Here is a 27,643-nt window from a genome sequence, read left to right as displayed (position 1 = left end):
TCCAACAGGCATATTCAACAGTCTCTATAGCAACGTACTAACTGTACACAAATATTCACAAGCAAGTGGTTACTTCAAGCTGAGAGCCCAAAGAGAAATTTAGCCTGACACTGAACGAAAACACAAGTGGACAGGGAGAGAGCAGGAGAACAGATGTTCTGGCAGAGAGAAGAACCTCAAGTCTGGTTCATATAAACAAGAAAAAAGGAAAGAAGGATAGAGTGAATGAAAGAACAACAGACATATGTAAAGTGTGAGGGCAGGGTCCTTTAGGTCTGTGTTTTTGTATATGTACATGTTTGTTATGATTTAGTAGTGGCTGTCTTATTTCTTTCCAAGCATTAGCATAGGCACACACTCTGTATGCATGAACAGACTGTGTGTGCGTACTCTGTGTCTTTCTCTCTGTGTGTGTAAATGTTTACCACTTCCTGCCGAACTGATTCATATCCAATAGCAGCTCAGCTTTCTGAAACTTAAGACCCTCCATCTGCACAAAATAAAAGCATGGGTTTGTGGAGCAGAGCAGGTCAAAACAAACGCAAGACAAAAAGACAAAGACTGAGACCAGAGGAAAACAGAGAGCAGGTTTTAAGCTTGTGTGCCTCAAGCTGGTCACAGCTTACAGAACTTTGGCTCATATTTGAAGCATGTTTGCAGTATTTTGGAAAGGATAAGACTGAAATACTGTTTATTATTTAGACACTTCTTGTTCTTGTACTCATTGTCCATTTAATCAGAATTGCCTACCATATGCACTGCTTGTCTAATCCCTGTACAGAAGTATTGCCAACCGAATAGGAGTCTCTGGAACAGATAAACATGAACCTCTTGGCACCATGCCTAATGCCAGGCATGGGATAGAGGGGTATAAGCCCCCCAGCACCCACTTTGTTGGGATGAGGTGGGTGGTGTTTATCCAACATTCTGACCTGGGTGGGTGTGTTTATGACCAAGCACTAGACCACCTAAAGACTACCTAAAGAGTAAGAGTAGTTTTCTGGTCCCAGGTCCACTTCTCTAATCTTTAGACCACAGCTGCCCACGCAAGTAAAGTAGTTCATTGGGTAACAACACTGCCTTCGCCATTACATACAAGGGTTAGCTGGGCATGCCCACCATGCAACTCCACATAGAGTCCTTGGGCAAGACCTCTAACACTACAGTCATCTTACTGTGCAACATACTGAACCAGTTGTAGTGGTCATATTGAAAAATGACATAAAATATGTAAGAAAGACAAATATAAGAGTGAGCTTTAATAATTATTAACTGGTTTAAATGATATATAAAAACAAGTAACAGCCATAAACTCTACTTTGTGCTGTCTGATGCGCAACAAAATTCTTAGCAGTCAGCCTTACTGATTTTGACCTTCAATTTACAGCTCCCACACACTGCTATGTCTCATCTGTCATAAGTAGCTTGAGTTTTTTGTTTAATGTTTACTTACATACTAAGGTATTTAGAAACTACCTTCTTTTTTGTGCTTGCATGCTTTGTGTGCCATCCTTTTTTTCCCTCTTACATTTTTTAGATTAAACTTCACATAGTCTTCTAATTGGTGAACACCTTGAACAATATCAGCTGTCTGAGTGGCCCTTCCTCTATTTTAGAACCTAGTCAACGTGAAGTGTTGTGGAAAAGTGTTTTTTTTTTTTTTTATGATGACATTCTGTTCTACCTTGTCTGATCGTATTTAGCTCATTCTGGTTATGTCCCATTTGTACATACACACGTGGACACAGTTGTTGGTACACCATGGTTAATGAAAGAAAAACCCACAATGGTCACAGAAATAACTTGAATCTGACCAAATTAATAATAAATCAAAATTCTATGAAAATGAACGAATGGAAATCCGACATTGATTTTGAACCATGCTTCAACAGAATTATTTAAATTAAAATTTATTTAATTAAAAATTAAACTCATTAAACGGGCCTGGACAAAAATGATGGTACCCCTGAAAATAATCAGGGTGTATGTCCACTAATTAGCATCACAGGTGTCTACAATCTTGTAATCAGTCAGTGGGCCTATACATAGGACTACAGGTAGTCACTGTGCTGTTTGGTGACATGGTGTGTCTCACACTTAACATGGACCAGAGGAAGCGAAGGAAAAAGTTGTCTCAGGAGATTAGAAAGAACATTCTAGACACGCATGTTAAAGATAAAGGTTATAAGACCATCTCCAAGCAGCTTGATGTTCCTGTGACTACAGTTGCACATATTATTCAGAAATGTAAGGTCCATGGGACTGTAGCCAACCTCCCTGGATGTGGCCGCAGGAGGAAAATTGATGACAAATCAAAGAGACGAATAATACGAATGGTAACAAAAGAGCCCAGAAAAACTTCTAAAGAGATTAAAGGTGAACTTTAAGCTCAAGGAACGTCAGTGTCAGATCACACCATCCGTTGTTGTTTGAGCCAAAGTAGACTTCATGGGAGACGACCAAGGAGGACACCATTGTTGAAAACAAATCATAAAAAAGCCAGACTGGAATTTGCCAAACTACATGTTGACAAGCCCCAAAGGTTCTGGGAGAATGTCGTATGGACAGATGAGACAAAAATGGAACTTTTTACCAAGGCACATCAGCTCTATGTTCACAGACTGAAAAATGAAGCATATCAAGAAAAGAACACTGTCCCTACTGTGAAACAAGGAGGAGGCTCTGTTATGTTCTGGGGCTGCTTTGCTGCATCTGTGCAGGGTGAAATCTCAAGACTATCAAGGGATTCTAGAGAGAAATGTGCTGCCCAGTGTCAGAAAGCTTGGTCTCAGTCGCAGGTCATGGGTCTTGCAACAGGATAATGACCCAAAACACACAACTAAAACACCCAAGAATGGCTAAGAGGAAAAGATTGGACTATTCTGAAGTGGCCTTTTGTGAACCCTGATCTAAATCCTATTTATTATCTTTGGAAGGAGCTGAAACATGCCCTTCAAATCTGAGACAACTGGAGCAGTTTGCTCATGAGGAGTGGGCCAAAATACCTGCTGAGAGGTGCAGAAGTCTCATTGAAAGTTACAGGAATCATTTGATTGCAGTGATTGCCTCCAAAGGTTGTGCAACAAAATATTAAGTTAAGGGCACCATCATTTCTGTCCAGGCCTGTTTCATGAGTTTATTTTTAAAAATAATTCTGTTGAAGCATGGTTGAAAAGCAATGTCTGACTTTCATTGGTTAATTTTCATAGTATTTTTATGTATTATTACTTTTGTCAGATTTTAAGTTATTTCTGTGAGTATTGTGGGTTTTGCTTTCATTAACCGAGGGGTACCAACAATTTTGTCCACATGTGTAACTATCTGCCACTATTAATATAACCACTATTAACTATCATTACTCTCTTTACACCACCATCACTGCCATGTCTATATTAAGTTATACTATCATGATTATTATATTATGATTAAGAATATGTTGCACACTTGAGCAGTACAACAGTTCAGGTGGTCTGGTGACTTTTATCAATAACTTATACATAGTTCCTTGCTCACTAGGAGTTTTAGCTTCTTATGTTGTTAATTTATTGTCTTTTTACTAATTACTGGTTGTGTAAAGCTGCTTTGTGACAACCTTTGTAAAAAGCGCTATGCAGATAAATTGGATTTGGTTTGTTGATGTGTTAGGTTGATGAGGCTGCTTAATTGGAATGTATTTGTCAGTTTTTACCTCCTGCTGTTTGCAAAGGTAAGGACAGATGCCCTGGGGTAGGAGGAGAGGAGAAAAGGCTTAGGAAGTCAAAATGCTTTCTTAAGGTGTACGGTCAGAAGAACCACTATGGTCTTTTGAAGTAAAACTACATTTTTGTTTTGATTTGTAATATTAATCCTTAATAACATCAGACTAAAGTATGCACTGCCACTATCAGTCAGAGATTGGTAGACATTGGGGGGGGGTATTTTCCCCTAGTATTTTCTCCTAACCTATTGCATCTCAAAAAAACTCGAAACTGTCAAAATAATGACCTTCTCGGTTGTTCTAGTGTTTGAAAAGTAGCTAGTGAGTCTCCATAGTGTTTAAAAACATCAGCAACACTGCTTCTCCTGATACATTAATACCAGCACAAGCCACAATACCATGCCGCTACTATCTTGATATCACTGCTGTGCTGAGCAGTGCAACAGTCCAACACTCAAATAATATGGGGTCGGGGGTGGTTCTGTGATGATGGACAGTGTAGAGTGGGGCTGAGAAACTGTGCAGCAGCAGATGGGCTGCAGACTGTAGCTGTAAATCTACTGAGTGCACCTGTATGGTAGGTGATAAAGTGGCGTCTCGTTCCCTCTCACAGGTTTTAGGATTGAGCTGATCAGAGCTTCCCCAGCATCACCCCCTGTCTTAAATGTTGTTTTTCTTTATTTTAGCTTTTTTTTTCACCATGCTCTTCAGCTCTCTCCGTCCTACTTTCCTCTGTTACCGTCTCTCCACTCAGACAGCGGACTTGTAGAGATGGATATTGCTTTGCGGAAATGCAAACAAAACTAATGAAAGTCTGAAAGAAACCAATGGAGTGTCCTCCCACTCTGTTTGACCATAATATAAATAGGTGTGTGTGTGTGTAAGAGAGAGAGTGTGAGAGAGAGAAAGGGTAGGAGTTTCATGTAACAGGTAATGGAAATTTTTTGACCTTTCAGACCCACAGGTCTGAGGATTAATTACTGTGTGTGTTTTTAGTGTGTGTGTTACAAAGGAAGTACCACCTGGTGTTGAGTTTTTCTTCACACATACACACACTCACACAAAAGACTTAGGTGATAGGATGATGTAATCAGATAGGACTATAGTAGCGCAATGACCATACTTTAAAGGCAGTTATGGCTGTGTTGGAAATGAGAACCAATAGACTCAGTCGTCATTCTATAACATGTTGTAGTATTATCCAAATCTAATAATTCATAGTTTCCCAGAGCTCAGTGACACTATTAAGCTAAAGATAATATAGAACTTGTTCTAATATTGTGGTAATCTGTGTGCACACCTGATTTTACTAATAACACATCATTTAATTCAAGTGTTTTTGTTGTTGCAGAGACCAAGAACATACTTAATTTTGAGAAATACCCTATTATATAATTACAAGTGACAATGTGATTATCAGCCAGTACTGATCATATTTAAAACAGAACTAGTATTTATGTAGTGCATGTTTAAAATCCGAGTAGCACCATAGTAGTCATTTAAAGCCAATTAAAAATAGAAAGGGGCCTCTCCCATAGGCGTCTGTAGTTGAGAGGTTCTAGAGTCCCTCCATGTCCTCTTGTGACAGAAAATACATCTTCTTTTCAGTCTGTAACACACTAGAACTTGGCTTTGGAAATTTACTGCTCACTGTTACAGCATGAAGATTCAATTTAAAAACAAGTAACAGCCAAAATCCTCATCAAAAGGAGCTTACAAATGCCCAAAGCAAAAGAAGTGTAAGTGTGTGACTAAAAGATGTCAGTGTACTCAACATTATAGTACATTATATGGCCATGTGTCAGCTGTATTATTAATCCCAGATTAGTCATTTGTAATTTGTAATAAGAATTGCTAAGAATGTGCTAATATTTTTTAGATGTTGCACATGCCTGAAGAAACACACCAGCCTCCCTTTTTTTAAGCCTGACAAGATGTTTCACTGGCCTGACTAGCTATTAGCTGTGTGTTTTGTCTGTTTGTTTTTTCTTTTACACAAGGGATCAATATTTGGTCTGTGGCAGTAATTAGATATACAGTATGTGTGTGTAAAGGGGTTGTGGAGCAGTGGAACTGTGTTCTGTGGAATGATGGTGCTCCATCCAGTACTTTGGGATATGTTGGGGATGAGGTAGGATAGTGATTGTCCAAAATCCTGACCTTACTAATGCTCTTGTCACTGAACACAGTCACATCCTCACAGCAGTGCTCCAAAATGCAGTAGAGATACTGTGATAAAAGCAGGATAAACTCTTGTTTAATAGCCTTGATTTCAGAAGAAACTATGAATGAGCAGGTGTCTTGTGGGAACACTGCTGTGCTAACTGGAACATGATGGTATAACAGTAGTGCAAAAACATTATTCTGTGGTATCAAACTTGTTTTTTTCTCTGATTGTTATTAATACAGAATGAAAAATACACTGAAATGATGGGAAAAGCTTTGGTAAGAATGCGGCCCTGTCTGACACTTCTAAACACACAGATGTTTTTAATAAACACTGAGAACATTATAAACACTGAGAGAGCTCTTATGTCTGTCAACTCTGGGCTGTTTATAACTAGATTTCTAAACACATACACACACACACAGTCTCTCTCTCTCACACACATCCCCTCTCTCTCTCTCTCTCTCTCTCTGTCTCTCTCTCTGTCTCTCTTTCTCTCTCTCTCTCTCTCTCTCTCTCACACACACACACACACACACACACACACACACACACACACACACACACACACACAATCAGCCGCATACGCCTGCACACTGCGACCACTCTCAAAGACTTGCCAGTGACTCATACCTTACCAAGCATAACACAAGACGTCTCCCAAGGCACACCCACACATGCTTACACACACACACACGCTGAAAACGCAGTACATTTAAAGTAGAGCTGCAAAAAAATGAGTATTTTAATTGTCCAATGATTCACATGGATTATCAGTAAATACTGGATTAGTTGTATTTATATTTACTAAAACAGGCAGACAAACAAATAAACAAACGAAAAGGACTGCAGATGTCTGCAGAAACTATGTGTCCCTGAATGTACAGAAATAAAGGAAGAAATGAGTGTTATGGAGGTTGGCTCTGGGTTGGCAAGTGGCGCAACTGTCTTAAGCATGGGCCCTGTCATCAGGAAATTGATTGATCTCCTGTGATGAGACAGCCATTTTTGTGACCAGTTTGTCCACAAGGGCATAATTAACATCGCCTTCATTGGGTGGGTGGGTCATTCAGCACAGTGCTAGCCAGTGTGTGTTAGCTGACATAACTGAACTGCCAGTTTTTTCTGTGCATTGAGTTAGCAAAGTAGCAGTTGGCGACTTCATTCGTCTCAGCAAGCCTTCACCCTTCCACCGTTGGTGGCATCATGTGATTGGGCAGTCCTAGCTAGAGGGTGGGGCCTGGCAATGAAAAAGTGGAAAATGACATCAGATCAGCAATGCTTTTATTATTGATGTTATCTTTTTAAATGCTATCTTCCTACTATCCTTTTTAAGTTAATATTTTTATTATTATCAAGATCTACAATCTGCTATCTTTTTTTAACGTTAGCATTTTTTTAAATGATCAGTGTTATAGTCATTGTCAATTTGCAGCTCTAATTAAGTGTACTTGATTGAAATGTGCAATATGAAAACAGTATGTTTATTAGTACGGTGATTTCCAGAAGGAAGTTAATTGACGATTAATGATGATTGGTGTCCTCATCTTAGGAATATGTACTGCATGTCTTCTTTTATCTGAGGATACTGTTTAGTTTGTGTGTCTGAGTGAGTCTTTCTCAATCTCTATCCAGATGCTTGTTCAATCTTCATGCATTGCCAAGATTATCATTCTTATCACACACACACCCTTACTACATTACCACAGAAGGAACCTCCACAGCTTGGTGTTGTCTTTTCACTCGTTTTGTCCCGTCACTGCTCACTCCCATATTTACTCCCCCCTCCCCCCTTCTCCCTCCTTCTGTTTTGCTCTGAGGTTTTGCCCACCCCCCTTGTCCTCAATCATGCATCGTTCTGGTGTGTTCTGCTCTGTTCCATTCCTCTCTCATCACTCTCTCCCGGCTCTGCCTCTGCTGAATTAAGATGTGACAGACTTCAGCTCTGCTAGACCCTGCTTCTCTGTGTGTGTGTGTGTGTCTACATGTGTGTGTCTTTCAGCCCCACTCCCACATACTGCCATCTCATGCTGCTGCTCTGTGTGAGCTTCTGTTCTGTCGATATAAAAGCTGTTGTGTTTTTCTGTGTTTCTTATTTTTGTAGGCTGCACTATTACATTTATATTTCTAGATACTGTTGTACTATATGTATTGTAATTTATATTATATAGCAGTATATTAAAAACACGTTTATCAGTCATTTGACGTTGTCCTGCATCATTTTAACCAAATTAAATTAAAGGTTATTAATAATATTTTTGTTGGGTCATCATAACATGATTCATCAGAGCACTCACAGAAGCACACATCTGGAAATGGCCCCATAATTGTGGCATCACCGGGATCAAACTTGCATTATCCCAGTCATCTGTGACTGGCAGTGCAAGAGAGCCTCAATACCATATTTAGACTCAAAGTGATTGTATCCCAGATCCCCAGTAGATTTTAAACACCTTCTGTGTTGTGTAAAAAAAAAACAACCAAAAAATTCTGGCTAGAAACCAATCCTCCAGTCATTTTATTGCTATCCAGGTGCAATACATTTTATATAATAATTAAGTGTTCAACTGTCTAATTACATTGCATTAGTGGCAGGTAGAAACGATATGTTTGACTGGCTTTAGGTGACTCAGAAGAAGCACATGCTATTTTTTATATATATGTTTACCTACACATTTACCTTATTGTGCATAAAACCTTTGTACAGTACTGTATATATAATGTGTGCGTGTGTGTGTGTTTGTGTGTGCGGTGTAAGAGAGGATGCATTCAGTGCAGATTTAATGTCATGGATTACCCTGCATCTGCATTGATCAATTATAATCCCTAGTTACCCTCTCACTCTGATTACATCCACTTACAGTGATGAAGGGTGTGTGTGTGTGCATATATGTGTTCTTTTGTATTTTATGTAGGCTGGAATTTGTAAAGATCAATGGGTGTGTTTACACAAGTATACAGATAACTCATCTTGATATTCATTTTCGTAATAGGACGTGCAGTATGGAATCTAGCGATGAAATAGATTCACGTACTAAATCATAAATATGACTAGACATTGAGCAAGACATAAAACCACGACGAATGTTGAGAGTAGGGTTGTGTGTTGGCAAAAACCTGGTGATATGATACATATCAGTGGTTACAGGGTTACGGTTGAGGATACTGCGAGACTGTAAGCAAGATAGAACTACGAAAATCGTTATAGACTAGAGCAATGTAAGATATGCCCCTTTAATGAGAGAGAGGGAGAGAGAGAGGAAGAGTTCTCATGTTTGTTTCTCTCTGTTCAGGTGCACCTGTGAAGAGCCTCCGCGTCTGCTCGTCCTCTTCCTCCTATAGCACCCTCATGCTTCTTCTCTCCTCCTTTCCTCTCTTCCCTTTGTCCTCTCTCCCCATCTCTTTTTCTCATCACTGTACATTCAGTACATCTTGCTTTCTATCCTCTCTGTACCTCTCCACCCCTCTTCTCTCCCCTCCTCTTTTATAAGCCTCTGTGAGTATAATTAAGACCGTTGCTTCTTCAATCACATTAGCATGCTAATAGAGCATGAATGGTCACACTGTGTGTGTGTGTGTGTGTGTGTGTGTGTGTGTGTGTGTGTGAGAGAGAGCGCGAGTGTGTATGGGTGTGTGTGGGTGTATGGGGTGAAAAGTGTACATACGCACTCAGATTACTGCCATTCTAATGCGACAATTAGACCAGTACAGTACTGATTTGCTGTGTGTGTGGGGTGTCTCAAAGTGATCTTGCCATATCAAAGCTGCAATGTATTTGATTAATGAACTGTGTGTGTGTGTGTGTTCAAGCATACTACCTCCTGCTGTGAAATACTGCCAGAGAGGGAAAGGATTTTGATTTTGAAACCTGCTTGACACATGTATTGGGACGCATACATACACAGCATCAATGCCACATAAACCCCAGGTTCTCTCGTTCTCTCTCTCCTATTTCTCTCTATTTTCTTCCTTCCTTCTACCATTTTCTTTCCTCTCAGTGCCTCTTGTTGTTTATTTTCTCTCTCTCTCTATCTGTGTATTTCTCTTCATCCCTCTCTCTCTCCTCACTCTTTGTCTATGAAGGCTGCACAGTATAATATATGCTAATCATTGTTGTAATATCAGCCTGGGGAGAGGAGTAGGCAGAGGAGCCCCTCCTAGCTGGCCACCAACTTCGATAGACGTTATCTGGTTAAATGTAGGTTGTGACATCAGGTGACCAAACCTCAAGGTCAGGACAAGGTCTAATGCTATTATCTTATGCCAATGTCAGTTTGATGTAGGATAATGAAGGCATCTGACGTTGATGTTTTGTTCAGTATGGCATCTTTTACTGTGAGCAATGTGACTGAGGAATTTAAAAGTGCTCAAAGTCATGAAGGGCTAGCATGCATTGAAGCACAGTGTCTGTGTGCATGTCCCATTACAAACATTGGTTTTGAATTTTTGGACATGGTGCGGCGCCGTCTGGTGTGCGATGGGCTTTACGGTATATTGTGAACGAATTATCTTTTCAACAGTAAAATCTCTAACTTAACCTTAGCAAGTATAATCTTCCCTATAGTATAAGTATATATTAAGATTAAGTATAATCTCTTTCTGTCTTTATTTGTCCCACCCTCTTATCAGGTGGGTAGAGATTGGAAGACTGTTTGAGCGTATTCATAGGTCTCCGCTTCCTGTATCAGTCATTTTAAAATCAAAGTAATTGCAATTACATTAAATTTCATAAGATTTTGACATAGTAGCGGCAACCTGAGCTCTTTGAGAGGTGTGATCTGGGAGAAGGGGGCAGGTCTCCTGCCTCCGCCTCTGGTCTCTACTGCAAATTTGATAACATGGCGGACAGTTTTGGCTTCATTTCTATAGAATGGACAGGAATGGACAGGAATAGAGCCATGGTGTCCATGTTTTCTACAGTCATTGGTTTTAAGTAACCAAAATTCAACACCTCTCTAATGTTAGAGCTTGATGGAGCAACCCAGGGTTGTTTTTTGATGGATAAATTTTCTAAACGTATTTGCAATGTTGGGTTTTGATGTCAATCGCATTTTAATTTTTAACCAAAGTTCAGCTTCTGTCCCACCTTAGAATCCAACGTCTTTCTGACATCAAATTGACACCTGGTGCCTGCAATCATGGTGTTTTAATTTACTGTGTACTCTGTAAAGTCAAAGATAAATCTGGCCAGTCTTAAACATTTGTGCTCAGTGCTTTCCTTTCTCTGCTGTTCTATTTTCCTCTCTCAGCATCTCTCGTTTCCTCGTTTCGTGTTCTCTTGGGTCTCCCTTTCTTTTTATTCTATATTTGCCACTGTGGCTCTCTTTGTTTTGCTCTCAATGTCTCTCGTTCTTTCTCTTCATCTCTATTTCTCACTCTCTCTCTCTCTCTCTCTCTCTCTCTCTCTCTCTCTCTCTCTCTCTCTCTTCTCTTTTTCTCTTGCCCTGTCTCTCAGTCTCCCTTTGGGAGCAGTTAGAGTGTCTCCACGCACACTCTCAGCTTTTTAACCTCAGCAGAAATCCAGCCGGTGTTCTCCCACTATCCTATTTCCATACTCCAAATAATGCCAGGCCATAGAAGCTTTCCATTAAACCTTTCAGCAGCGCACAGTACATACTGAGGCACTTTCTGAGCTGGACTACTTTCACCCGAGGAGGTTGTGTGGCGTAGTATGTAGGGGATTGGACTCATTGATTCATACACTCTCTGAAAAAAGCATTACTTTTTAGTGGCAAAAAACTGCCATCTGCAAATGCCATGGGTCTGTGTTCAGTACGTTCAGTTAGGGACAAAATTCCAACGTATTTAGTTAGGCTGAGTCTTTTAGTCTTCAGAGTCTTCTTATTCTGAGAGTGTTATATTATTAACACTCTCTGTAAGTCCATCTGCAGATGCTTCCAGAAACATCACTATTGATGTGTCCTGAAGCAATAGCTGATGTATTTAAAGATACAGCTAGTCCTGCTTCTACCTCCACTACCACTATAACTACAAAGGCTACTAATAATAAAGTATTATTTTAAAAAAATAGCAAAAAGAAAACAAAATCAGTAAAAAAAAATTGTGGTTGTCGCAAACTGTCATATTTCAATTGAACTAATTCTTTTAGTTAATTAGAAACACAGTTGTGAGTGTGAGATGAACTTTACTATTGAAGCCTCATTCATTTCTTGTCTGAAGACATTTCTCAAACTGTTTGAAACAGCACTTTGCACCTGCTATTCCTTGGACCTGAAAAGGTTTAGTCTGATGTCTGAAGCATGTCTCTGCAGTTCAAGAATGGCTTAAAATTTACATCTGCACCGATCAGCCTTAATATTAACACAATTTCCTTGTTTCTACAGTCATTGTTCATAATATCAGCTCCATTTACCATAAAGGGGGTTCTGTAGTTCTGTAATTGCAGACTGTAGTCCATCTGCAGGTTTTATTTTGGACGGTGGGTTGTTTTCAACACTGCAGTGACACTGACATTCCAGGTGGCATGCTGGTGTGTGTTGCTCTGGTATGAGTAGATCTGACACACCAGTGCTGCTGGAGTGTTCAAACACCCTTATCATCACTGCTGGACTAAGAACAGTCCACTAACCAGAAATATCCGGCACTGAGAGCAGCGTCTTGTGACCACTAATGAGCAGTGAAGGACTAAAGGAACAAAAAACTGTGCAGCATCAGAAGAGCAAGGTTGGCCAGCTAGGTTTGAGTGGACAGTGAATGAGAAAATACCACTCGTATCCACTCGTACCAGCGCAGCACACACTAACACAACACTACCTTGTCAGTGTCACTGCAGTGCTGAAAATGATCCACCATCCAAATAATAATTGCTCTGTCGTGGTCCTGTAGGGTCCTGAACATTGAAGAACAGGGTAAAAGGGGGCTAACAAAGTATGCAGAGAAGCAAATAGACTACAGTCTGTAATTATAGATCTAAAAAGTGGTCCTAAATGGTCAGTGGAGCTAATACAGTTGCCAATAAGTGTAGAAACAAGGTGGTTTTAATGCTGCAGCGGTGTACAGGCATAATATTAGTCTGGATATAATATTTGGTACACACATTTAAGTTTAATAGACACATTCTTCCCTTATGTGTTAAGAACAGTAACAGTGGTGTTAATGTAGGATATTTAACCCATACACCCTGGCTTCACTCTGCTGTTAATTGTTTTATTTGAAATATATATATATATATATATATATATATATATATATGTCCCTTTCCCTGTGAATGTAGTGTACCTTTAAAACTCATAAGGGTTACAGTTGGATTTTAAAGACCATGTTGTACCTATGAGGGTACATTAGTGTACATTATAGACTACATTGTAGCGGCAGTACCCTCATTTCTGACGTCTGTACTGTATACTGTAATATATATTTCTTACTCCACACAACAGACAGCCAATTTAAACATCAGAACCCAGGTGTTCACATTAGAATTTACACAGGTGCACCAACAACAGTAGCAACAGTGCACGGCAGGTGTTGTTATTCCATTAGCTTGAGGGCATTTTGAACAGGTCTGCTGTTACTAGGCACAGATTTGTAAGTTAAAATCATAGATCTTGCTAGTAATCACTGAAATTACAGCCTTTTATTACATAGGGCACAAGTGGCTGAGAATGAGTGGAAGGCCACATACAGGGCAGGAAGTTCAGCAGATACTTTAAATGCGGCTGGGTTACTTAACCTAACGTTATTTATGGCAGCTTTCATTTTACTGAAAGAAGAAGACAAGCTTTCCTGTGTACATAGAGAAGAGAAAGAGAGCAGGAGATGGAAGGCTCTCCGGAGAGGAGTGGGGGAGACCGTCGTTTGTGCCACCGAACAGGATTGCTGACTCGAGTCTTATGCTAATGAAGGAGAGACAGAAGGAGAGAAAGGCTGAGAGAGAGAGGCTGAGAGAGAGAGAGAGAGAGAATGAATTACACCCTTTCATCAGCCGATGAGCCACCATCGCATCATTGCATTTCTTGCTATGTTGTGTTGCTGCATCTGCTTGAATATCTGCATGAAGTCCTAGGATAATGCTTTTGGTGTGTGCGTCTGTTCCACTCCCACTCTATGTGCCTGCATTGCAGTCTGCATCTGCATTTTAGCAGAGCGGCATCCAGTACCTAAAACTTGAGCCCTCCTCTCTAGCTTTTCATATCCCTTCCTCATTCACCCACCAGGGGAACTGTGGCAGAGAGATAACTGTACACACATACACAGGCACTCACACACATACTGGAACTAAAGAGCTTGTTTTCCTGCAGCACTTCAGTGTGAGTCCACCGACCGCCCTAAGACAATGATGCCATTATCTCATTTATTTCTCATTGCTCTCAAACTTTGATGTCGCTCAGTCTCTCAAGCTTTGTTTCAGTGTCTAAGAGATCTCATTCTTCTTCTTCTTCTCTTTTCTTTCCCCAGGTTTAAGCAAATCATCCCAAAGCTGGACCCGCCCCCTCCGCCACTCAACCGGAAGCGGTCAAACAGAACTTTCTCTCCAGGCTCAAAAACCAACGGCTCCTCCTTCCCCGACATCACTTCCTCTACCGTCTCCCCGAGCGACTTCTTCTCTTTCAGCAATGGTGGCAGCGTTTCATGTTCGGTCAGCGAGGACTCCGGCGTCCGTTCCGACAACAAGTCCCTCACATCCCCACAGCCCGGAGAGGATCTGTTTGAGGACCGCAGCTCAGCCCTCCTGTCAACCTCCAGTACCTGCAGCAGTTTACCTGAGGACCGCCCCTTAGCCGGGACTCCACCCGACCTGGCCACGCCCCACAGCTATGAGCACACACTTCCGTTTTCCTCACCCATTAATGAGACCTGCCTACACATCAGCCTGAGTGAAGATGAGCTGTTGGAGGACGCCATTTGTAACACCACCGCTCTTGGGAGTTTGTAGCCTAGGCTCAGAAGACTTAAAGAAAGTCCCTGGCTTTACTGCGGCCTAGCTGCAGTTCATGAGTTCAGGAACTGCAGCTCAATGAGAACAAATAAAGAGAGCAACCGTCACACTAAAAAAACGAGGAAGTACCACTGCTTCTCTGAAGAGATAGATTAATTTTTAACAAAGGAGGTTCTGCAATTTCATCTGTAAGGGATTTATTGGTTGATTCATATGGGACTAAGTTCTCCAGATTACCAAAGATGGCCCACGTTGAAACTACATAGCCTGGATGCAAACTTACCTATGCCAAAAATAATAACACACTACAGGTTTCATTTTTATATTACCGCGGAGGTAATTTGGACAGGACGACTATTACTGGAAGAGCTCTGGACGTACAGGAGGTCATTCACTCTGATAGTATTACTGTCAAGCTTGTTTAAACTACAGTCTGGATTAAAATCATGTGTCCTATCCATAATTACTTAAATTGTAGTACCTCCTCCGGTAAAACTAATCTATCTCGGACAGGGCTCACAACTGTAATTTGTACACTGTTATGTTCCTGTATTACTGAGGGCAAAATCAATATGGCATTGTCGTGTCTTCCCTGCCTTTACTAACGACTCTAATCTGAGTGCTTTTGTCCTCGAAATACCGAAGCACCCACTGTCTGCAATATCCGCAAACATTTTTCATTTGCCAATTCAATGGAGAAAGAACTACTGACACGCTGTGTGGTACTGTGGGCTGGATAGAGAGAGCTATTTTTTTAGAAGGAAAATGAGTAGATGTTATTTTTAGACTGTAACGGGTACAAATGTGTAGATTGCATTGGCAAAAGAGTATAGAGTTGTTTTATTAGAAACTAGAATTTTATTAGCTGTTTTGAGTAGTTTACATGCACACTGTGAGATGTTCCATTGCTTGGCCAGTTGGAAGCAGAATTTGAAGGTCATGAAGGTTAAAAAGCAGAGAGGAAAGCTCCCCAAAGGCAAAGATGAAGTAGAGAAAAAGCAGAGGAAAAGGTACTTTAGATTGTCTGGAAAGAGTAGTGCAAAAACTTATCAAAAATGCATGCAGAATGGCTGAGAGTGGCACTGCTACTGTGACTCAGGGATTGCTGGTTTCGATCGTGGGTAATGCTGCCTGCCATCAGCAGCCGGAGCATGAAAGAGCACAGTTGGTCTTACTCTCTGGATGGGTAGATGTATATCTCTGTCTCCACATGCTGGCTGGCATGGACACCTGCTAGAATATGCATTATAGCAGGTACCCGGCGCTTTCCTCTGAGCACATTAGTCACCCAGTAACGTTGTATCTGTTGCAGCAGTTTGAAAAGAGATGGCGGCTGGTTGTGCATGTGAAGGAGGATGCATGTGTCAGTCCCCACCCTACCAGTGTCAGGAGCATTACATGTAGTGGGGGAGATTACTAACCTCTAAGATTGGGAAGGAAAAATTGGGGGAGAAAGACCGTATGTGCTGGAGAAATGAATGTGGAGATGGACAATGAGGCTTAATCAAGAATTCATAAGCAGTGCAAAATGGCACTTGTTTGGTTTAGTTCAAAGAAAGGAAGGAATGATGAGTACTCGTAGGAGGCAGTGTGAATAAAAGCGTAATTTGGGAGCTATGGGGGGTCTAACAAAGTGTGCTGACTGAGCTGTGTTTGCACAGTGGCAAATTTCCTTGGTAACACCTTTGCAATGCCATTGTTAAGGGGGAACGTAAGGCAGGATCATTATCGCTTCTTTCTTCCTGGAGGGAGGTACAGACAGACAGAAAGAGAGAGCGTGACAGAGAGTCGGGGGTTGGGTGTGTTGCCTTAGCAGTGAATTGATTCACAGGAACCTTCACAGGCTGCTACTTCCTGTACACGTCAAACTCTTGTCACAGCTTCTGAATCTCTGTTCAATACATCAGCTCCCAATAAAAAAACATGGTCCATTCCCTCCTCAGCTAGATCACTACCCAGATGCCCAAACTCTACACCTGCTTCCAGTTGTTCTGTGGGAGCCTATCAAACAAAAGCGAGTGAAATCAATCAAGAGCCACCGGATGTAATATTGATACAGCTAACATTGTAGCATTCTGTGGTCTGACAGAACTGGAGATACATGTTTCTGCTGCTGAACTAAACTCTGGTGTTTTCCCTCTTGTAAAAGAGACAGCACGTTGATAATTTGATGATGTGAGATGCACCGTACCGCTGTTACTGTGTGAAACAAATCTATTTAATGAGACTTGTGACCTAAAACTGTGAAATGAGCATGGGAAAAACAAGGGTAGTTTACTAGCAATAAGACACATAGCAAGCTCGGTGTACTGAAAGGAGGAACAATGAAGAGGTGTCAGGAAAGAAAGAACATGGTGGGGGGGATGGGGCAAATGAATGGCGGATGGAGGAGCAAAAAACGAGGGATTAATGGAGGAGCATGGGGTGAGCAGGTGCTTAGGGCTGATACCAGCCTGCCTGTCACCCTGGGACACAAAAAGAGGTGGGAAGGAAGGAGATGGAGGTAGAGAGGGAGAGGGGTCTGAAGAGAACATGCAGTGGCACTGTAAAGCTGCTTTGACAACATCTGATACAACTGAACTGAACTGAACTGAAGCAATCGATGCACCTTCTGCCAACCGAAACTAAAACTGGAATAAATGAAATGACTAAGAACAGATCAATGCAATAACATTTCCCACCCATACAAACGTAAAACTGGAATAATAAAAATATCCTATGTTAAATCCCAGACTCTCTTTATTTCCAAGCGCATGCTTCATTTTTCCGTATGAAATTTTTAGGGGTGCATAATGATAGTGGAATCATATCAGAGTGGATAGGCTGTGATATGAAAGAAATATTGTATTACAATCCTTGACACAATACATTTTCGTGATACACACAATATGCATCACAATATTTTTACAAATAAAAGTAAAGAGACCTTTTATACAACATTTATTTCATGTCAATAGTGAATACATAAATATATAACATCCAGTTGCCATAAAAAAAAAAAATGTAATTTACTACCCTTTCAGTCCTCCTGGTGTGTCTGACAGACTATAATTGCGTGTGTGTGACATTGATTTTTGATTATTGATTTTAAAACTCAGAATATTTACATTCATGTTTAGGCCTTTTCAGGGTGTGGTCAATCACCCTGTGCTGCTCTTGTTAATCAGTCTGCTTTCTTTCTCGCAGTTTGACCAGTGGTTGCATGTAGATGCAGCTACATTATATGTCCAAATGTTTGTGGACACCCCTTCTAATGAATTAATGAATTGAGCTACTTCATGTTGCACCCATTGCTGACACCAATGTGCCAATTCACACACACACAGCTTGTCTAGTCCCTGTAGAGAAGTATTACCAATAGAATAGGACTCTCTGGAGCAGATAAACATAAAAACCGCGGGCACCGTGCCTTATGACAGGCATGGGCCAGAGGAGTATAAAGCCTCCCAGCATTGAGCTGTGGAGCAGTGGAACATCTAAAATCCTAGCCTCACTAACACTTTTGTAGCTGAATTCTCACATCAGTGCTTCAGAATCTCATAAACAGCCTTTGTTGGAGACAAACTCTTTTTTAAGGTTCCCGTACTTCCAGTAGTCCATTTAGAGTATATTATATCTGTCTTAAATGCACGGTAAGAGAAACAGACTTCTTAAAATGATATGTGACTGTTGCCATACATAAAGCCATACAGGTGTTATATAGAATATGGACCCTTTGAGTAAACCCTTGATTTTGGAAGAAACAATGAATGAGCATGTGTCCCGATACTTTTGTCCCTATAGAGTACATGTAGACCAATCGTAACCAATCAGGACCTAAGGAGACGTGTTTAAAGCTATCTGTTCTCAAAATTTAGAAACAAATGCTGACATGAAATCCATGCGAAACTGCAAACATTTTATGCAATTTAGAAATTCCAGCCAGGCACATTTTTTAGATCACAAAAACAAGGACATGTCAAGGGAAAAGAGAACATATGTTTACAGAAATATTCAGTTTTAATAGTTTTAGTAGACGGTATCCACATGATGCTCAGAAACAACATTTATCATGATAACACTAAAATGTCATCATGTTGTCCACCTTTATATGTCATTCTTGGCAGATGGACTACTGCACAAAAATATCTGCAGTATATTGCTCAACTGCATCTGCAAGATTACAGAAATAAAGGTTACATTCCAGGTTTAATCCAGGTAGATGTTGTTCCGTTTCTTGTATGTTATCCCTCTTTATGAATAGGCTGATCCTTCCCTGCCAGTAATAACCACGGCCATGCCGGTAGTACTCTACTCCTCTGTTACACAAGTTACTAAGTTAATATGTTAGTGTGAAGATTTGATTGCATTTGATCAGGCAAAAGAGAATCAGTGAGGTCCGGTTCTGATTTTAGACGACCACAAATGCCTGGATTGTATTGAATGGAGTACCTTCCTGCCAGAGAACACAGCCCCACTGCTCCACAGCTCAATGCTGATGGGCTTTATACCTCTCTAGTATTGTGTGTAGAGACCTTAGGCTCATCTCACGCCGTTCCAGAGCAATTCGTTCTACTGGCAGTGCTTTTCTATGTCCAAATACTTTTGGACACACAGCGTTCATGAGTAATATCAGATACCAACATCATCCGTAATTCCCATAATTGTGCATCCCTAGTTTCAGCATAAGTGAATAAATAAATAAATCATGTGTTTGGTGTGCTAACCTCCCCCCAGCCTCTTCCCCTTTGAATTATGACTCCTCTACTGCTGAGCGGGTGTCGCACTGTAGAACGCACACTGTCACTGAACCGCACACTCAACCAGGCTCAAGAGCACAGTGGCTAATCCCTTCTGCCCATGGGCATGTTGAAGTGCTTCAGATAAACTGCATATGAATACTGTATGCTGAATGTGTGCTTTTCCCATTAGTTGTACTGAAGTCAGTTTCAGGACAGTGAAGGTTCCACAACTGCTACAGCTGAATCCGTTTTTCTTCCACTAACCCCGAGGAGCCACTTGGAAAACTGTGCAGGGGTCTCTCCTTCTCAGATTAACGTGGAGGTGGAAACACAGGACGTCCCTTCCAAAAATATTTCCCTGTGGCCCACAGGGGCATAGAGGGAGATGGAGATTCCTTCTTCGTCCAATCAATGCAGAGGATTGCGTTAACCCTCGTTTCGGCTTGGCCCCATCTCTGCACCCCGTCCTCCTACTCAGATCCTCCTCATATTGACATGCTGAAGAGTCCATCAATACACATTACCCCGGCCCAGTGAGGAGCGGAAAAGAAAAAGGAGAGAGGGAGAATGGCAGTGAGAGCCAGGCACTGCCTGAGAAAATGGATGGGCTGAATCCTCCTTACTGCTCTTTAAAGAGATTTCCTGTCAGACAGGGAGAGAGGCTAACAAGTCCAAACAAACCTCTGGTAAGGTACATAGAAGCTCAGTGCCAATGGAAACTGGAGTTTATTTAGCTGCAGAAGATTCTCTAGGGTTTACACCATTTGTCTTTCAGAGAAGATTAGAAGGAATCTCAGGTCTTGGGACACAGCTGTACAGCACTGAGTACATGTCTGTCGTTGCATCACTAGGCCTCTTCAGAGCACCCTTACCTTGTAGTGATTGGGTATGAACGCACCTTCCTACATAGGTTACAGTATTTTATCATTGACCAACTTTACTGTATGTTCATCTATAGAGGTTTAAAAGCACTGCTAAACATAGAAAGTACCACAGTCATGATAGACCGTTTTATTGATTATTAGGAATTATTCATTCTAGATAATGAATGTTTAGGAGGATGAAAATGTAGGTTTGCAAAAAATGCAGATAATATTTGCCAATGGAGAAATAGCTCTACATGTTGGCCTGCACTGCAGAGCTGTATCCTGCTGAACTGAAAAGCATTATTAGTGTTTTCAGACACTTTAATGCCCAAATGTTTGTGGACACATCTTCTATTAAATGCATCTAGCTACTTTTAAGTTGCACCCATTAGTGACACAGCAGTCTAGTCTCTGTAGAGAAGTACTGCCAATAGAGTAGGACTCTCAGGAGCAGATAAACATGAACCATGCCCTATTGACACCAAACCTAATGTCAAAAGGGGGGACACCTACTTTTTGCTCATTGTTTCTTCCCAACCCAAGGGTGTAACCAAGTATAAAAACTGCCCAGAGAAGGCTTTCTATTAGATTGTGGAAGATCACCACCCTACCTCTTCCCCAACTCATCCCAAAAGTACTGATTGAAACGCCATTATTCAATGCTGGGGGGCTTATACCCCTATAAAGCTCCAAAGTGTGAACTCAGGTTTTCTAATATGAATGTTAATGGGCTGTAGACAAAGAGTAAGTAGGCTTACAAATGGTTGATGAGGTCATTAGAATTACAACACACTTCCAGAAACCTGGGGGGTATTTCACAAAGCAAAATTTCTCTGTTAGCCTGATAGCTTGTCTGTACTAATCAGCCCTTGTCCTTCAGAAAAGCTTGACTTAATGCTTAGATTTTCTAGCTAAATTGAAAAAAATGCTTTGCTAATACATGAGCATGAGCATTGGGACTCAGTGGTTGGTGTGGCGCAACAGATAACACCACTACCTGCCATTGAGCTACCACACCACGTCAGAGACTGGGGTTCGATTCCTGGTCTGGGTGACTATGCTGTGCTACACCAATAAGAGTCCTTGGGCAAGACTCCTAACACTACATTGGCCCACCTCTGTAATACGAGAACCTTGTAAGTCACTCTGGATAAGAGCGTCAGCCAAGTGCCATAAATGTAGATATTAACTCATGACACCAAAAAATCTAAAGTACTCTTAAATAAATATGAAATCTGTGTCCAAGAGAGCATAAGTGGCTTAGTTCTTTTAGGTGGGTTTGATAGCCCCCTATCTCCCCCATCACTAAGAGTCTGACAAGTGCTCTTGTCCAATGCAGGCATCTGTTAGCTGACATAACACAATCAATCAAAACAAGCAATTAGTGTTCTCCTGCAAGCATGTTGATCTGTCCAGTGATGCCATGTTAGCAGTAGTTCAGAAAGATGCAGTTGGATGGCTTTACACATCTGGGAGGATGCACATGCTAGCATCCCCCCTCACAGTGCCGGTCATCGAGTAATAGGGGAAATCTAGTTTGTGGGAAGGTCTTAGCAATGATGAAATTAGAGAGATCACCTAACTACTATTGCTTACTGTTTAGATCATAGCTGTGTGAACATGCATTTTTCTGCCACATGCTTTGCAGGGGCACTTTAGCAGTAGTAACCTCCCATCAGTACTACCAGGAATTCCACTGTGGATTTTTTGGAAGGCGGTAATTATACACAGTGAAGAAACAGTATACTGTCATTGGATTCTAGGCCGCAGCATCTTATTCACTGTCCCATCCCTGTTTCCTTGTGTATAGGAATGCTGATGATATATTGAGGTGCTGATGATGAAGCAACTCCAGTGTCTGCCTCTCATTGTGTTTGCTGGTACTAGAGCACTAGAGGAAATCACTACCACAAATACCCGTCTAATTTAATGATCCAGCCAGCGTCAGCTTCAACTGCTTGTGCTCTCACTGTCACTGTGTTCACTGAGCGCCAATACACACATAAAATCACAGAGTGCTTTTAGTTGTTTTAATTACTATTGTCATCCTGACTCAATAGCCTTTTTTTAAATATATCTCTAATTTATCTGTCTGCCTCCATCTCTTCTTCTGCCTGGGCTCAGTAAAGCGTCTATTATCTTGTCTTTTTGATAAGTGAGCTGGAATCTCCTAAAACAACATTGCCCTTTCCCCACACAGATTTAGCCAGAAGCCTCACAGAAAAAGACTGAAATTCTGGCTTCAATTTGATGCCCTCCCTCTGGGTTCATCTTCTATAATCAGCACACAGAGGAAGGGAAACCTCTTCTTCCCAACATTTTCCTGCCTCAGGAATTTCGGGGGACGCTCTGCTGCACAGCGAAACCACCAGGGATCTCATATTATTTCGCTTCAGGTCAGAAAACCTCTGAACATTTCATTCAATGGATGTTGAAGGCCAAGAAAGTCAATGAGTGGTCTGTGAAGGCCAAGATTATTTGATATGGGCATATGCTTAGAGAAATCTCAACCTCCCAACCAAAGGTAAGGCCAGCTTCATTCTTGTGCCCGCCTGTCAAATAGCTTGGGAGAGACATCACTGCTGGTTCTCCTGCTTATCCATCACCTTCACCAAAGCTGAATGACTTTAGTTTAAGGTGGACAACATGTTAAAAATATAACATGGTCACTTAAGGCACTGTCGTTATTGTCCAAAGATCGCTGGTTCGGATCATGCTGACCATGCTGCTTGCCATCGGCAGCTGGAGTCTGAAAGAGCACAATTCAGCCAAGGGGGGAATACCAGCTTTAAGAACATAGGGTGTCGTAATTTTTTTTCTTCCAAGAAATTTGTATTTCTATTAATTAAAATGACAGTTTACAAGACATTTCCTCAGTTTTAGTGGTTTAATATTGTTTAAATGAAGATCAAGTGTCCATATGTTTAAATATCTAAAGACAAAGGTTTTCACAGACTGTCCTAATGATACACAAACGGTTTTAGAATGAACAAATGTAACAGTAAAACAGCAGTGCGGCATTTTAAAGAAATATGTTTGCAAAAAACTAAGAAGTATACAGTTTGTATGTTCGAGCTGTTGTTTACATGCTCACTACAACTGGTCTGAATCTGTCTTCATGATAAACACACTACAACACTGTGCTGACAAAACACAAGCCTATTGTAAGGTAATTTATTACTATATTGCCAACATAGTCATATTTCCCAATAGACTTAATTATGCAATAAAGCACTTAACTACCATTTTACAGTTTACTCTCTTCCCAAAGCAAGGGTAAGAGATATTACACTAAGGCCAATCACAGTCATCAAAAAACACTTAGCAAGAACTGTTATCATTCACATCAACACAAGGGACATACAATGTTGACACGTCTCAAACAAAAAAAAGAAAAAAATCTGTCCTCTATTGTTGACAAGTCTGCGAGGTCATGCAAGGTGAGGATCTTTCCAGACAGGTCCGTAGCGAGACATTGTCTGACCTATGCTAACAAAGGTAACCTTTTAAAAGTAAGCCATTTCTCCAGTGGGCCACTTTGGCTGTCAGATTCAATCCTGGGTCCTACACACTTGAAAGGAAAAAAGGTGTAAGCACCTCTCTTTGGCATGACTCAGCTTGTCCTTCTAGAGGAATTCTAGAAGAATACAAGAGGCGCTTTGAAGAAGGAAGTGCTCACTGGCTCAAAAGTGTTCTTGCGCTTCCATTTGTGAAGGTCAGGGCTAGTATTTTTGTCATCTTTTCATTGAATTTTGGGGATAGACCTTACTCAGAGGCTGATGCTAGTGTTTGGGAGATCCTAGTGCTACTTAATCCAGGTCCACGGGAAGCTGTGTTCTTGTCCCTAGAAATTGGACTGGGAAGCGTTGATTTAGCTCTAACTGTAAAAGGAAATGTCATTGTCTTTAAAATGTATCTTTTACAAGGCAAATGATTACTGTTGCAAGAGAACATAGATTACTATGCGTATATAGATTACAGCATTGTTAAACGGAATGGTGTAGTCACTGCCTGCTGTGACTACACTGCCCGCTGCATCCGCAAAGCAACCAGCATTGTGGATGACTCCAACCACCCTTCACACAGACTGTTCTCCCTCCTGCCATCAGGAAGAAGGTACCGCAGCATCCAGTCCAACACGACCAGATTCTGCAATAGCTTCTTCCCCCAAGCCATCAGACTTCTCAACTCCAGAGACTGAACTGATGTTTTTTTCTGTTCCATGCACAAACTCTCTCTCTCTCTCTCTCTCTCTCTCTCTCTCTCTCTCGTTCTCTCCAACCATTTACCCCAGATAAAATGGGAAGCATTTGCACTAATAACTTTACTACCTCACTGGACTCAATATTTATTACACACTGCATAATTTGCACACTACCCATAATTATTTATTCTTCTCTGTCTGTATTGTGTTGTGTTGTCTGAGTGCACTTGTATTGTTTTGCACTTGTGTTTTGTATGCACTGTCTATGTTGCACCATGGTCCTGGAGGAACGTTGTTTCGTTTCACTGTGTACTCTGTATGTAGTTGAAATGACAATAAAAACCCTCTTGACTTGACTTGACTTGACTTGACTTGACCATGCCAGTGGACTTATAGTATTAGCACTTCAGTGTTTCTTCTTCTTCTTCTTCTTCTCTTTTTCCTGCCTATCCTTCACCTTACTTTATGCCATCTTGCTGACTATCCAAACACTGGAGGAGAAGAGAGAAGCTACAGCAGAGTGTAGAGGTGTGCCTTTAAGTGAGCGTTGTGGTTGACATTCATCAGCTGATTTCATTAGTAATAAACGTCAAATCTCATGATGTCTCCTCCGCATGTGACATGAACTGTCGTGACATCAAACCCTGCAGTCTCTGTACTAACGTTATCAGGAACAGTAACATGACACTTTCATATTAATGGACATAATCTGTCTTGACATGCTTATGTCATGGTTATGTAGATCCTTTTGAATATGCAATGACAATACTGTGTAAGGTGGCTCCCTTTTAAAAGGAAACAGAAGGAAACTATATTTTGTGTTTGTTGTTTAAGTGATGTCACAAAAAACAACATGTTTACACACTGTAAATCCACCTATTCAATCTACAGCATTTAAGCCCCACCCATCCAAGCAAAAGTCTGGACTGCTTTTTGAAAAAGGTACAATACATTACAGCCAACCAGAACAGAGGTCATTTAAATGGTCCAGTCTTAAACGATTTAGTTATAAGATAAGATAAGGTGAGGAGAGATCAGGAAATGGTCATGTTTCAGAGCATAGTCTCCGGCTACTGCTAGCCACAGATCACCCTGCCAGCTGTTTATCGCAGGCCAAGTTCTAAAATGTTCATTCCAAAATAGTCCATCAAACCGAGACTCTACTTTGCCGGAGGCATTAACATGGTGATCATTTCTGGCTCCTGTTCAATCTGGCAGATTTAGCACAACCCAAAGAAACTCTATGTGCTCCAGAGAAGAGACGCCTAGAAGTCTGAAGCCCACTTGAGCAGATCTTACTTAGCCCTGGGCTTAGATCTCTAAAATCACAGATGCAGCATGCATAGCCATTGCATAGACCAGGGCTAAGCATGGCAGCAACTGTAATTGGTTACCAGCAGACTGTAATTCATCAGTTCATCAGAGTGAATTAGTGAATTAGTAATTAACATGAAATCTGATGATATCTATTGCGTATTCTTCCAGGGTGTGACGTAAACTGTCGTGACCTCAAACACTGCAGTCTCTGTGCTAACATGATCAGGAGCTGTAAAGTGACACATTCATATTAATGGACATATTAATTGTTAATCAGAATTCCAGTAAAGTGTTAACGGTATCCTCTGGTGTTTGCTCCTTAGCCCTTGTATCTGGACCAGGTGGGCTTTTGCTCTGATCTGTTCTGTGGTTTTCTTTCAGTACTTTTACTCCAGTTCCAGTTCATGCGTTCCTGATTTCCTCCCTTACTGTGGTCTTCTCTTGTATTCTTGTATTCAGAATATGCATTGCAATATAACTAGCAACTTTTACTTTCTCACTACCATGAATCTTTCTTGTGGGTCACTCGCTATACACAGCTGGTCAGAATTCTACTCGTTTCTTATAGAGGAAATGTGCCATATCGAATGTCAGAGTAATATTTACATTGGCAGGAAAGCAGAAGTGAAATGTATTGTGGTTACTGTCAGACACAAGCTACATTTTCCACATTTTCCAACTATCAATCCCACTGCACTGCATTGTGGGCCAGGAATATGGCAGCAGGCCAAATGTAATCTAGTGGCTGCTGAAAAGAAACAATTGGGGCTTTTGTGCATTTAGCACAGAAATGATATCTGTTAGGATGTGCTGAACATGCCTATGACAGTTTGTATTATGCCATAGTACCTCATAACTGCAGTATTGCAGCCCCCCCCCCACCCCCTTCAGTATTCCAGGCCTCCTTTAGAATTTCTAACAAACATTACAACGGTCAGGTTGAAACATACTGTGACATTTCCACTATAAATCTTTAATACATTACATTCAGTATTCTTTATTATTTCACTAATGCTGCAACACATCGAACAGCGAACAACTGTCAGAGGACTGTGTTTACACACACAGATAGATAGATAGATAGACAGATAGACGGGCAGATAGATAGGTAGATACAGTACATGGACAAAAGTATTGGGACACCTGCTCATTCATTGTTTCTTCTGAAATCTAATGTAAATCTAGGCGGTTATCCTACTTTTGTTGAAGTCACTGTCTCTTCTCATCCCAGCTTTTCCCTAAAGTACTGGATCATCATTCCAGAGAACACAGACCCTGTTTATACCTGGTCAGTCCATGTGACTTGTATCTGAACTGTATCCTGATAAGATTTTAGCCTCATGCATTTACACTCAGTAGTCAAATGTGTTTTCGGTTAGCCAGACTGGAATCTGATTCCTGCGTGGGATGAAATATGCAAACTTGTTGTGCAGTAATTATTACTGGTATTGTACTGGGAGAGGTTTTAGTTGTGGAATTCGTCTTGGAGAGATAGATGTGTTTACACTGCTATAATGTGTCTCAAATGCATCTCAGACCACCTCCTGCAGTGGCTTGAGTGATCAGATTTGTATCGGTTTTAAATGAGTCCTGGGTGTGTTTATGCGTCTTATGCAGTTTGACCTTATCCAGATATAATCCTGATACTCACAGCGCATGACATGAGCAGGTCACAGTTCCACTGCTCCACAGCTCAGTGCTGGGGGGCTTTATACATCTTTAACCCACTCCTGGCATTAGGCATGGTGCCAGTAGGTTGATGTTTAGGTTCAGGT

At 41.1% G+C, this 27,643-nt stretch overlaps 1 protein-coding gene across 1 annotated transcript in view; it reads left to right on the top strand.

The window, feature by feature from the left end:
• Positions 1–17,456, top strand: part of LOC140550270 (carboxyl-terminal PDZ ligand of neuronal nitric oxide synthase protein) — a 72,897-nt gene extending 55,441 nt beyond the window's left edge. The window contains exon 11 of the mRNA XM_072674160.1: positions 14,280–17,456. Coding sequence (XP_072530261.1) covers positions 14,280–14,757 — 478 coding nt within the window. The 3' untranslated portion in view covers positions 14,758–17,456. The remainder of the gene's footprint in view (positions 1–14,279) is intronic.
• Positions 17,457–27,643: the final 10,187 nt, after the last annotated feature.

This window comes from Salminus brasiliensis, chromosome 1 (assembly GCF_030463535.1).
Source record: "Salminus brasiliensis chromosome 1, fSalBra1.hap2, whole genome shotgun sequence".
Lineage (NCBI taxonomy): Eukaryota > Metazoa > Chordata > Actinopteri > Characiformes > Bryconidae > Salminus > Salminus brasiliensis.
This window is presented reverse-complemented; position numbering and strand designations above follow the sequence as displayed.